This window comes from Coregonus clupeaformis, chromosome 23 (assembly GCF_020615455.1).
Source record: "Coregonus clupeaformis isolate EN_2021a chromosome 23, ASM2061545v1, whole genome shotgun sequence".
In the NCBI taxonomy this organism is placed as follows: Eukaryota; Metazoa; Chordata; class Actinopteri; order Salmoniformes; family Salmonidae; genus Coregonus; species Coregonus clupeaformis.
Window position 1 is genome coordinate 48801424 of NC_059214.1, and position 12895 is coordinate 48814318.

Here is a 12895-nt window from a genome sequence, read left to right on the forward strand (position 1 = left end):
AAACCTAGAGAGGAACCAGGCTATGAGGGGTGGCCAGTCCTCTTCTGGCTGTGCCGGGTGGAGATTATAACAGAACCATGCCAAGATGTTCAAAAATGTTCATAAGTGACAAGCATGGTCAAATAATAATCAGGAATAAATCTCAGTTGGCTTTTCATAGCCGATCATTAGAGTTTAAAACAGCAGGTCTGGGACAGGTAGGGGTTCCATAACCGCAGGCAGAACAGTTTAAACTGGAATAGCAGCAAGGCCAGGCGGACTGGGGACAGCAAGGAGTCACCACGGCCGGTAGTCCCGACGTATGGTCCTAGGGCTCAGGTCTCTCAGTTGGCTTTTCATAGCCGATCATTTAGAGTTGAAAACAGCAGGTCTGGGACAGGTAGGGGGTTTCGTAGCCGCAGGCAGAACAGTTGAAACTGGAATAGCAGCAAGGCCAGGCGGACTGGGGACAGCAAGGTGTCATCATGCCCGGTAGTCCTGACGTATGGTCCTAGGGCTCAGGTTCTCAGAGAGAAAGAGAGAACGAGAGAATTAGAGAGAGCATACTTAAATTCACACAGGACACTGGATAAGACAGGAGAAGTACTCCAGGTATAACCAACTAACCCCAGCCCCCCGACACATAAACTACTGCAGCATAAATACTGGAGGCTGAGACAGGAGCGGTCCGGAGACACTGTGGCCCCATCCGAAGAAACCCCCGGATAGGGCCAAACAGGAAGGATATAACCCCACCCACTCCGCCAAAGCACAGCCCCCCGCACCACTAGAGGGATATCCCCAACCACCAACTTACAATCCTGAGACAAGGCCGAGTATAGCCCACAGAGGTCTCCACCACAGCACAAACCAAGGGGCGCCAACCCAGACAGGAAGATCACGTCAGTAACTCAACCCACTCAAGTGACGCACCCCTCCCAGGGGACGGCATGAAAGAGCACCAGCAAGCCAGTGACTCAGCCCCTGCAACAGGGTTAGAGGCAGAGAACCCCAGTGGAGAGGGGAACCGGCCCGGCAGAGACAGCAAGGGCTGTTCGTTGCTCCAGCCTTTCCGTTCACCTTCACACTCCTGGGCCAGACTACACTCAATCATATGACCTACTGAAGAGATAAGTCTTCAGTAAAGACTTAAAGGTTGAGACCGAGTCTGCGTCTCTCACATGGGTAGGCAGACTGTTCCATAAAAATGGAGATCTATAGGAGAAAGCCCTGCCTCCCGCTGTTTGCTTAGAAATTCTAGGGACAATTAGGAGGCCTGCGTCTTGTGACCGTAGCGTACGTATTGGTATGTACGGCAGGACCAACTCGGAAAGATAGGTAGGAGCAAGCCCATGTAACGCTTTTATAGGTTAACAGTAAAACCTTGAAATCAGCCCTTGCCTTAACAGGAAGCCAGTGTAGGGAAGCTAGCACTGGAGTAATATGATCAAATTTCTTGGTTCTAGTCAGGATTCTAGCAGCCGTATTTAGCACTAACTGAAGTTTATTTAGTGCTTTATCCGGGTAGCCGGAAAATAGAGCATTGCAGTAGTCTAATCTAGAAGTAACAAATGCATGGATTAATTTTTCTGCATCATTTTTGGACAGAAAATTTCTGATTTTTGCAATGTTACGTAGATGGAAAAAAGCTGTCCTTGAAACAGTCTTGATATGTTCGTCAAAAGAGAGATCAGGGTCAAGAGTAACGCCTAGGTCCTTCACAGTTTTATTTGAGACGACTTTACAACCATCAAGATGAATTGTCAGATTTAACAGAAGATCTCTTTGTTTCTTGGGACCTAGTACAAGCATCTCTGTTTTGTCCGAGTTTAAAAGTAAAAAGTTTTCAGCCATCCACTTCCTTATGTCTGAAACACAGGCTTCTAGCGAGGGCAATTTTGGGGCTTCACCATGCTTCATTGAAATGTACAGCTGTGTGTCATCCGCATAGCAGTGAAAGTTAACATTATGTTTTCGAATAACATCCCCAAGAGGTAAAATATATAGTGAAAACAATAGTGGTCCTAAAACGGAACCTTGAGGAACACCGAAATGTACAGTTGATTTGTCGGAGGACAGACCATTCACAGAGACAAACTGATATCTTTCCGACAGGTAGGATCTAAACCAGGCCAGAACTTGTCCGTGTAGACCAATTTGGGTTTCCAGTCTCTCCAAAAGAATGTGGTGATCGATGGTGTCAAAGGCAGCACTAAGGTCTAGTAGCACGAGGACAGATGCAGAGCCTCGGTCTGACGCCATTAAAAGGTCATTTACCACCTTCACAAGTGCAGTCTCAGTGCTATGATGGGGTCTAAAACCAGACTGAAGCATTTCGTATACATTGTTTGTCTTCAGAAAGGCAGTGAGTTGCTGCGCAACAGCTTTTTCTAAAATTTTTGAGAGGAATGGAAGATTCGATATAGGCCGATAGTTTTTATATTTTCCGGGTCAAGGTTTGGCTTTTTCAAGAGAGGCTTTATCACTGCCACTTTTAGTGAGTTTGGTACACATCCGGTGGATAGAGAGCTGTTTATTATGTTCAACATAGGAGGGCCAAGCACAGGAAGCAGCTCCTTCAGCAGTTTAGTAGGAATAGGATCCAGTATGCAGCTTGAAGGTTTAGAGGCCATGATTATTTTCATCATTGTGTCAAGAGATATAGTACTAAAACACTTAAGTGTCTCTCCCGATCCCAGGCCCTCGCAGAGCTGTGCAGATCCAGGACAGCTAAGCCCTGGAGGAATACGCAGATTCAAAGAGGAGTCCGTAATTTGCTTTCTAATGGTCATGATCTTTTCCTCAAAGAAGTTCATGAATTTATCACTGCTGAAGTGAAAACCATCCTCTCTTGGGGAATGCTGCTTTTTAGTTAGCTTTGCAACAGTATCAAAAAGAAATTTTGGATTGTTCTTATTTTCCTCGATTAATTTGGAAAAGTAGGATGATCGAGCAGCAGTGAGGGCTCTTCGGTACTGCACGGTACTGTCTTTCCAAGCTAGTCGGAAGACTTCCAGTTTGGTGTGGCGCCATTTCCGTTCCAATTTCCTGGAAGCTTGCTTCAAAGCTCGGGTATTTTCTGTATACCAGGGAGCTAGTTTCTTATGACAAATGTTTTTCGTTTTTAGGGGTGCAACTGCATCTAGGGTATTGCGCAAGGTTAAATTGAGTTCCTCAGTTAAGTGGTTAACTGATTTTTGTCCTCTGACGTCCTTGGGTAGGCAGAAGGAGTCTGGAAGGGCATCAATGAATTTTTGTGTTGTCTGAGAATTTATAGCACGACTTTTGATGCTCCTTGGTTGGGGTCTGAGCAGATTATTTGTTGCGATTGCAAACGTAATAAAATGGTGGTCCGATAGTCCAGGATTTTGTGGAAAAACATTAAGATCTACAACATTTATTCCATGGGACAAAACTAGGTCCAGAGTATGACTGTGGCAGTGAGTAGGTCCAGAGACATGTTGGACAAAACCCACTGAGTCGATAATGGCTCCGAAAGACTTTTGGAGTGGGTCTGTGGACTTCTCCATGTGAATATTAAAATCACCAAAAATTAGAATATGATCTGCTATGACTACAAGGTCTGATAGGAATTCAGGAAACTCAGAGAGGAACGCTGTATATGGCCCAGGAGGCCTGTAAACAGTAGCTATAAAAAGTGATTGAGTAGGCTGCATAGATTTCATGACTAGAAGCTCGAAAGATGAAAACGTCATTTTTTTTTTGTAAATTGAAATTTGCTATCGTAAATGTTAGCAACACCTCCGCCTTTGCGGGATGCACGGGGAATATGGTCACTAGTGTAACCAGGAGGTGAGGCCTCATTTAACACAGCAAATTCATCAGGCTTAAGCCATGTTTCAGTCAGGCCAATCACATCAAGATTATGATCAGTGATTAGTTCATTGACTATGACTGCCTTTGAAGTGAGGGATCTAACATTAAGTAACCCTATTTTGAGATGTGAGGTATCACGATCTCTTTCAATAATGGCAGGAATGGAGGAGGTCTTTATCCTAATAAGATTGCTAGGGTGAACACCACCATGTTTAGTTTTGCCCAACCTAGGTCGAGGCACAGACACAGTCTCAATGGGTATGGCTGAGCTGACTACACTGACTATGCTATTGGCAGACTCCACTAAGCTGGCAGGTTGGCTAACAGCCTGCTGCCTGGCCTGCACCCTATTTCACTGTGGGGCTAGAGGAGTTAGAGCCCTATCTATGTTGGTAGATAAGAGGAGAGCACCCCTCCAGTTAGGATGGAGTCCGTCACTCCTCAGCAGGTCAGGCTTGATCCTGTTTGTGGGTGAGTCCCAGAAAGAGGGCCAATTATCCACAAATGTTATCTTTTGGGAGGGGCAGAAAACAGTTTTCAACCAGCGATTGAGTGCTGAGACGCTGCTGTAGAGCTCGTCACTTCCCCTAACTGGAAGTGACGAGATACTGTACTTCCATCTGTTGTGGAGCAAGACCAGCGCACACACACAAAGCCAAACTATCCGCTTGAGCTCCCTCCCTCATGTAAATATTAATGTTTTCTGGTCAACGTGACCATCTGTTGAACATGTGACAGACGATCTCAAAAAACCTGTGACCAAATACACCCAATAGTAAAAAAAATATATAAAAAAAAGCTATGCGCTTCTGCCCGTGAGTTAACTCTACATCAGTCCTTCTGATGGAGCTCACACCTATATACAGTACAGACTCTGGGTCATGGGAAGATCTCATGGTTAAAGTAACTGTCTAGTGTTTCCAGATTTCTATGAAATATGACCTATAATTAATTACAATATACGTGACATACTTTTCATTAAGTATGTCAAGAAAGCAGCTTTTCTGTGTTGGAATGGTGTGGGCCTACCCCAAAAACAGAATGGTGTGGGCGTACCCCAAAAACAGAATGGTGTGGGCGTACCCCAAAAACAGAATGGTGTGGGCGTACCCCAAAAACAGAATGGTGTGGACCTACCCCAAAAACAGAATGGTGTGGACCTACCCCAAAAACAGAATGGTGTGGGCCTACCCCAAAAACAGAATGGTGTGGGCCTACCCCAAAAACAGAATGGTGTGGACCTACCCCAAAAACAGAATGGTGTGGGCCTACCCCAAAAACAGAATGGTGTGGACCTACCACAAAAACAGAATGGTGTGGGCCTACCCCAAAAACAGAATGGTGTGGGCCTACCCCAAAAACAGAATGGTGTGGACCTACCCCAAAAACAGAATGGTGTGGGCGTACCCCAAAAACAGAATGGTGTGGGCCTACCCCAAAAACAGAATGGTGTGGGCGTACCCCAAAAACAGAATGGTGTGGGCCTACCCCAAAAACAGAATGGTGTGGGCCTACCCCAAAAACAGAATGGTGTGGGCGTACCCAAAAAACAGAATGGTGTGGGCGTACGCCAAAAACAGAATGGTGTGGGCGTACCCCAAAAACAGAATTGTGTGGGCGTACCCCAAAAACAGAATCGTGTTAGGCAGGATGACATCATTCTCTAAGAGGAAATAGCAAGCATTTTTTAAACGGTCTGTTTAATTTTCCCCAATGTATGCTTTGGCCACAAATACGAGTATAAAGATGAGCCAACAACATTATTTGGGTATGAGTTAACAGAATATGAACTTTTACAAGTGAGATTTTCACTGGACAGTTACTTTATCCCTTGAGTACTGGCTAACATTTCAACCTGGTTGTTCTTACCAATGTGGTCCTCTGTAGCTCAGCTGGTAGAGCACGGCGCTTGTAACGCCAAGGTAGTGGGTTCGATCCCCGGGACCACCCATACACAAAATTGTATGCACGCACGACTGTAAGTCGCTTTGGATAAAAGCGTCTGCTAAATGGCATATTATTATTATTAATATGGCCACCGTTATCATCTCACATTCCCAATTATGCTTTGTCCCTCCGCTGTAATACTTCCCAATGTTGTTGTTGTACATCAGAGTATGTTCGCAATCATCCTGATAAAGAACAAACATGGAAGTTATTGATAAATAACTCAATTTATTAATGTATTAATTTATCATTTCTAAATAAATACATATATAATAATAAATAAATAATACATTGATTTATCATTTATAAATCTGCCCCCCAAAAAGTCAAGAAATCTCACTCCCACCTACAACCACACCAGCAGTTGCACGATCTGTACAGTTGCACAGTTCAGGTTCCCCATCACCTTTCCACAGAGACTATGGGCCATAAACTTTATTTTTATTCTTCTAATAAAAAGATGCCTTTCAACCCCTAAAACAGCACTTCAACACACCTGCTTAGCAACCAACTCCAGGGAGGGGGTGGAGTAAATGAAATCAGTGACAAACAAAGCTTTTCTTATCTGTTTCTTCCAATCTTTGCTCTAATTATGATCTCAGTTGTTTTAGACCGAGAACAAAAAGTAACACACAAGAATCACTAGAATGATGGGAACTTGTAAACAAGGGTGTAGTTTTCACAAAACCACAAATGACTTTGAGTGGATGGTTATGAGAGAGGGCTGACAAGAGGGGGAGGAAAATTAGGGTTGCCAGCGTTTCTTCTCATTTAAAGTTGTAACTACCCCCCAAACAAAAGCACTGGTGCGGTCTGGGTTGGGTCTGTCTTGCTCGCTGCTTACTGGTAGTGTTCTCTGGCTACATGGTGCAGTGATACATTTTCATTCCTTCGCGCACAAGGAGAGCCCATGTCTTTCTTATAGACATGATGAGCTTTGTGTTTTCAAGGATTTGCCTTTTTCTGGTTGTCTCTGTGACTCAGGTTTTTTTTGTGAAATGCCAGGACGGAAACAGTGGTAAGTACCTCACTGCTTGTTTATTTTTAATGCTTAATTTAATTAACGCTGATTGGTATAGCGTTAAGAGTATGACTGAACTTTTAACACGAGCTTGTTGGACTAGGACTTCTCTGGTGTTGAATTTGGACATTTATCTGTGAAGAGCCTCATTTGGTTCAAGTTGTTGGATGTATTTAGTTAGGGTAGTTCTGGAGTATTCTGCTAATGAGAAAAAGTGCTGGATGTACAGATAACAATTTGTTTCTTTATTAAGATGGATCTGTTTTTGCCTAAGTAAATAGCAAGGCAAAATGAATTGCACCTTTACCTTGTTTTTTATTTTAATTTTTTTTATTCCATTCTAATGGATAGCAGCTGAGGACACAGTGACGGCATGGAACATGCAAGATAGATTTCTGTAAAGGATGATTGGGACAGACCTTAGCCGGTAGCTTCTCTGAGATTCGTTCCAACTTTGGAAAGGTTTAAAAGAGATGAGAGTAACTTTCTAGTGTGGATTATCCTAAATGGGCAAATAAGCTCTGTGAGAGAAAAGGAGTGCCTGAGGACTAACTTTATTCCTCAATTCTCTTGTTCACCAACAACCAGATTTCTTTCCTCTTTATTCTACATCTGCTGAGACAACACCATACATCTTGGAGGGAACACAGCTTGCATTCTAATGCAGGGCAGATGTGAGGAGAGGAGACAGAGAAGGGGCAAATGGTGTTGGATTCACTGAGTCATCAGAGCTCTCTACACTCTTAGAAAAAAAGGGTTCCAAAAGGGTTCTTCGGCTGTCCCCATAGGAGAACCCTTTTTGGTTCCAGGTAGAACTCTTTTGGGTTCCATGTAGAACCCTCTGTGTAAAGTGTACTACATGGAACTCAAAAAAGAACCAAAAAGGGTTATTCAAAGGGTTCTCCTATGGGGACAGCCAAGGAACCATTTTAGGTTCTAGATAGCATATTTTCTTCTAAGAGAGTATAGGTAGCCTATACAGACTAGGTGGCCAGCACTTAAAACCCAGAGCTGAAACACCTGAGTGTTATTGTTATAGTGATGTCGTGTCTTCTTTCAGTGATTTTTTAATATTATGATGTCATGGAATGTCATTTTATGTATGATGTCATGAGGGGAAAAGACATAAAGCAGGCTAGTGAAAAGTACCTCTGTGGCCCTTGAATGGCCCGTGATTTCAGTGAGCTGTCAAGTCAATCTTTTTGACCTGTAGCCAAAGCCTCGATTGGAGTTTGTTTCCCCCTTGTGGTGGAATAAACAGGAACTTTAAAAAGCCTCTTTCACATCTGTCTGAGCATGTATGAAGCATAATGACGTTCAACATGTCTGCACATTTTATGTTGAGTTAATTACCATTATGACAATACTGTTACCATAGAGACATATCTTCCAGTAAAACATGGGACTACTTTAGGTAATATATGTTCATCTATCAAGCCTGACAAGAGGAGGACATGAACCTAATTTTCTCGAAAGATTACATATTTTACGTAGGGCCCCTGATCTAATGCCTCTTCAAAATGGATGACTGGTGACGACAGAGGAAAGTTATGTTCCTTACATTTTATTGGATTTTCAGAGTACTAGTCCCACTAGTCGTTTCCCTGTCTGTTCTCTGCTCAGGGTGGAGGCCAACTTGTGCATATTTGTCCATATGAAACGAGGCACCGAGAACTTCAACTCATGTTCCCACAGAACATTAATGATGTCAGCCCAGGGGGAAGAACGTTCTAATTCAATCCTGTCAAAGCAGCGGAAAGTTGACTCAGATTCTCGCAACTAAGTGAAAAATGAGTCAACTGTGCTTTTGAGGAATGTTTTAGTATATGGCTATCATGGAATGGTTATGTTCAGTTAAGTACGGAGTACAGTTGAGGTTTTAGCCACTTTACGTCATTGTGAGCAGAAAGGCCATCATATTTTCCAAAGCATTTATGAGTCCTTAGAACGGCAGCAACAAATCCCTGTATTGAAAACGTTGTCATTTCAAGAACAAATCAAACCCTGGTTGAATCAGAAGACTCTCAATTTGCAATTAGATTGAAACGTGATGAAAAGTAAAGTGTGTAATGTGGTGACAGAGACGAGCTGCTGAATAGGCTGAGGTGTTGCTGAGGAAAACTCTAGACACACCCAATGATTCAATATGTTATTTTGCACATTTGAAAAGTGTAAATGCATTGTAGAATATTCCAAGACTTGTTTTCAGAATAGTAATCACTTATGCCTTCTATGCCCTCATCTATAATAAGCAGTGTATCTGGGTTTAATTGAGATTTTTATATGGAAAATGGCGACTTAAAATTGAGTGTGGTTGAATGTTGATGAAAGTGAGAAATTGCAAACAGACATTCTGTCTCAGAGTGGTTGGAACACAACAGCAATATTTATCTGTTCTAGAAAAAAAAAAGACTGTAACCATGAAGAAGAAGAAAAAATTGTGGAGGGTATTAAATATATTTTTTGGGGGGGAGGCACTTGGGAGGAATTTGGGAGAGTTCAAGATGAACCTTTGAAGGCTGGAAACATGTTTAGAGCAAATGTTTGAAATCATTTTTCCCCCCTTTTTTTTCAGTTTTAGATGAATGTCACATGTGTACGCATGTGTTGGAAGTTTGCTTGCTGAAGGGTCTCAAATTCTTGATAGCCTTGCGGATGACAAACGAGAGGTCTAAGCTTGGCACACACACATATAAAACAAAACACAATCATTATTCCGACATAGGTAGGTCCTCACTGCAAAATACAAGTATGTTGTGTAAGTATTCTTCTGAGTATGTAGTGTGCAAGCTGTAACAAGCAAATTAGTGAACACAGGCAAAATTGCCACGGGGGATGGGGGGATAATATGTCATTTCACAGGATTTGTTATTGGACGGAAGCTGTAGATATAACTAAGAAATGGCACTTCTGGTGCTAAAGTTTGTGCCCAAAGTCGACCTTTAAAGTAACTGTCCTGTGTTTCCAGATTTCTATGAAAAATGACCAATAATTAATTACAATCTGAATGAAATAGTTTTCCTTCCCCAAAAAATGTTAATTAAGTATGTTAAAAAGCTGCTTTTCAGTGTTGGAATGGTGTGGGCGTACCGCAACAGCAGAATGGGTGGGTGTACACCGGTCATAAAAAATATTCATCTGAGTAGACTGCAGATTTGCCAGCTCATCCTCCTCAGGACATCATCCTCTATGAGGAAAAAGCACACATTATTTAAACCCAAAGTATTTTTTCTGCAATTTATGCTTTGGCCACAAATATGAGTATAGGGTGAGTCAACAACATTATTTGGGTATGACTTAACAGAATATTAACTTTTAAAAGTTAGATTTTCACTGGGACAGTTACTTTAAAACCGCAACATTTTCTCTCATCCTCATGGCATAATGTGAAGAATATCATGAGATGAGCCATAAAACAGCAAGTTTTTCTCTCTGCCCCATGAAAGAATGTGTAGAATAGCATTATAAAACTGCCCATTCTTCTCTCTGGCCCATGGCAAAGGGTGTTGAAATGCAGGAAGTTAGGAGTTTACACCCCCCCCCCCTCCAAATAGTTTTCACTTAAAAAATAATATATTTGTATTTTTGAGGGGGTTGTGGCACATTCCACCTATACAGTGTTTTCGAAATACACTTCCATATACCCCTCTATATACCCCTCCATATAACCCTCCATATACCCCTCTATATACCCCTCTATATACCCCTCTATATACCCCTACATATACGCCTCCATATACCCCTCTATATACCCCTCCATATACCCCTCCATATACCCTTCCATATACCCCTCTATATACCCCTCTATATACCCCTCTATATACCCCTCCATATACCCCTCTATATACCCCTCCATATACCCCTCTATATACCCCTCTATATACCCCTCCATATACCCCTCCATATACCCCTCCATATACCCCTCCATATACCCCTCCATATACCCCTCCATATACCCCTCTATATACCCCTCCATATACCCCTCTATATACCCCTCTATATACCCCTCCATATACCCCGCCATATACCCCTCTATATACCCCTCCAGATACCCCTCCATATAACCCTCCATATACGTCTCCAGATACCCCTCCATATACACCTCTATATACCCCTCTATATACCCCTCCACATACCCCTCTATATACCCCTCTATATACCACTCTATATACACCTCTATATACCCCTCTATATACCCCTCCATATACCCCTCTATATACCCCTCTATATACCCCTCTATATACCCCTCTATATACCCCTCTATATACCCCTCCATATACCCCTCTATATACCCCTCCATATACCCCTCTATATACCCCTCCATATACCCCTCCATATACCCCTCTATATACCCCTCTATATACCCCTCCATATACCCCTCCACATACCCCTCCATATACCCCTCTATATACCCCTCTATATACCCCTCTATATACCCCTCCATATACCCCTCTATATACCCCTCTATATACCCCTCCATATACCCCTCATAATACCCCTCCATATACCCCTCCATATACCCCTCCATATACCCCTCTATATACCCTTCTATATATCCCTCCATATACCCCTTCAAATACCCCTCCACATACCGCTCATAATACCCCTCCAAATACCCCTCTATATACCCCTCTATATACCCCTCCATATACGCCTCCAGATACCCCTCATAATAACCCTCCAAATACCCCTCCACATACCCCTCATAATACCCCTCTATATACCCCTCCATATACCCCTCTATGTACCCCTCCATATACCCTTCCATATACCCCTCTATATACCCCTCCATATACCCCTCTATATACCCCTCCATATACCCCTCTATATACCCCTCCACATACCCCACATAATACCCCTCTATATACCCCTCCATATACCCCTCCATATACCCCTCCAGATACCCTTCCATATACCCCTCCATATACCCCTCCATATACGTCTCCAGATACCCCTCCATATACCCCTCCAAATACCCCTCCACATACCGCTCATAATACCCCTCTATATACCCCTCTATATACCCCTCTATATACCCCTCTATATACTCCTCTATATACCCTCCATATACCCCTCTATATACCCCTCCATATACCCCTCCATATACCCCTCTATATACCCCTCCATATACCCCGCCATATACCCCTCTATATACCCCTCTATATACCCCTCCATATACCCCTCTATATACCCCTCTATATACTCCTCCATATACCCCTCTATATACCCCTCTATATACCACTCTATATACACCTCTATATACCCCTCCATATACCCCTCTATATACCCCTCTATATACCACTCTATATACCCCTCCAAATACCCCTCCACATACCGCTCATAATACCCCTCTATATACCCCTCTATATACCCCTCTATATACCCCTCTATATACTCCTCTATATACCCTCCATATAACCCTCCATATACGTCTCCAGATACCCCTCCATATACACCTCTATATACCCCTCTATATACCCCTCCACATACCCCTCTATATACCCCTCTATATACCACTCTATATACACCTCTATATACCCCTCTATATACCCCTCCATATACCCCTCCATATATGCCTCCAAATTCCCCTCCACATACCGCTCATAATACCCCTCCATATACCCCTCAAAATACCCCTCCAAATACCCCTCCACATACCGCTCATAATACCCCTCCATATACCCCTCATAATACCCCTCCATATACCCCTCTATATACCCCTCCATATACCCCTCCATATACCCCTCCATATACCCCTCTATATACCCCTCTATATACCCCTCTATATACCCCTCTATATATCCCTCCATATACCCCTCTATATACCCCTCTATATACCCCTCCATATACCCCTCCATATACCCCTCCATATACCCCTCCATATACCCCTCTATATACCCCTCCATATACCCCTCCATATACCCCTTCATATACCCCTCCATATACCCCTCTATATACCCCTCCATATACCCCTCTATATACCCCTCCATATACCCCTCTATATACCCCTCTATATACCCCTCTATATATCCCTCCATATACCCCTCTATATACCCCTCTATATACCCCTCTATATACCCCTCTATATACCCCTCTATATACCCCTCCATA

At 43.0% G+C, this 12895-nt stretch overlaps 1 protein-coding gene across 1 annotated transcript in view; it reads left to right on the plus strand.

Moving 5' to 3' along the window:
- Positions 1-6560: 6560 nt before the first annotated feature.
- LOC121536478 (collagen alpha-2(V) chain) overlaps positions 6561-12895 on the plus strand; it is a 57516-nt gene continuing 51181 nt past the window's right edge. Inside the window, exon 1 of the mRNA XM_041843771.2 lies at positions 6561-6781. Within this exon, the coding sequence (XP_041699705.1) occupies positions 6691-6781 (91 nt within the window). The 5' untranslated portion in view covers positions 6561-6690. The remainder of the gene's footprint in view (positions 6782-12895) is intronic.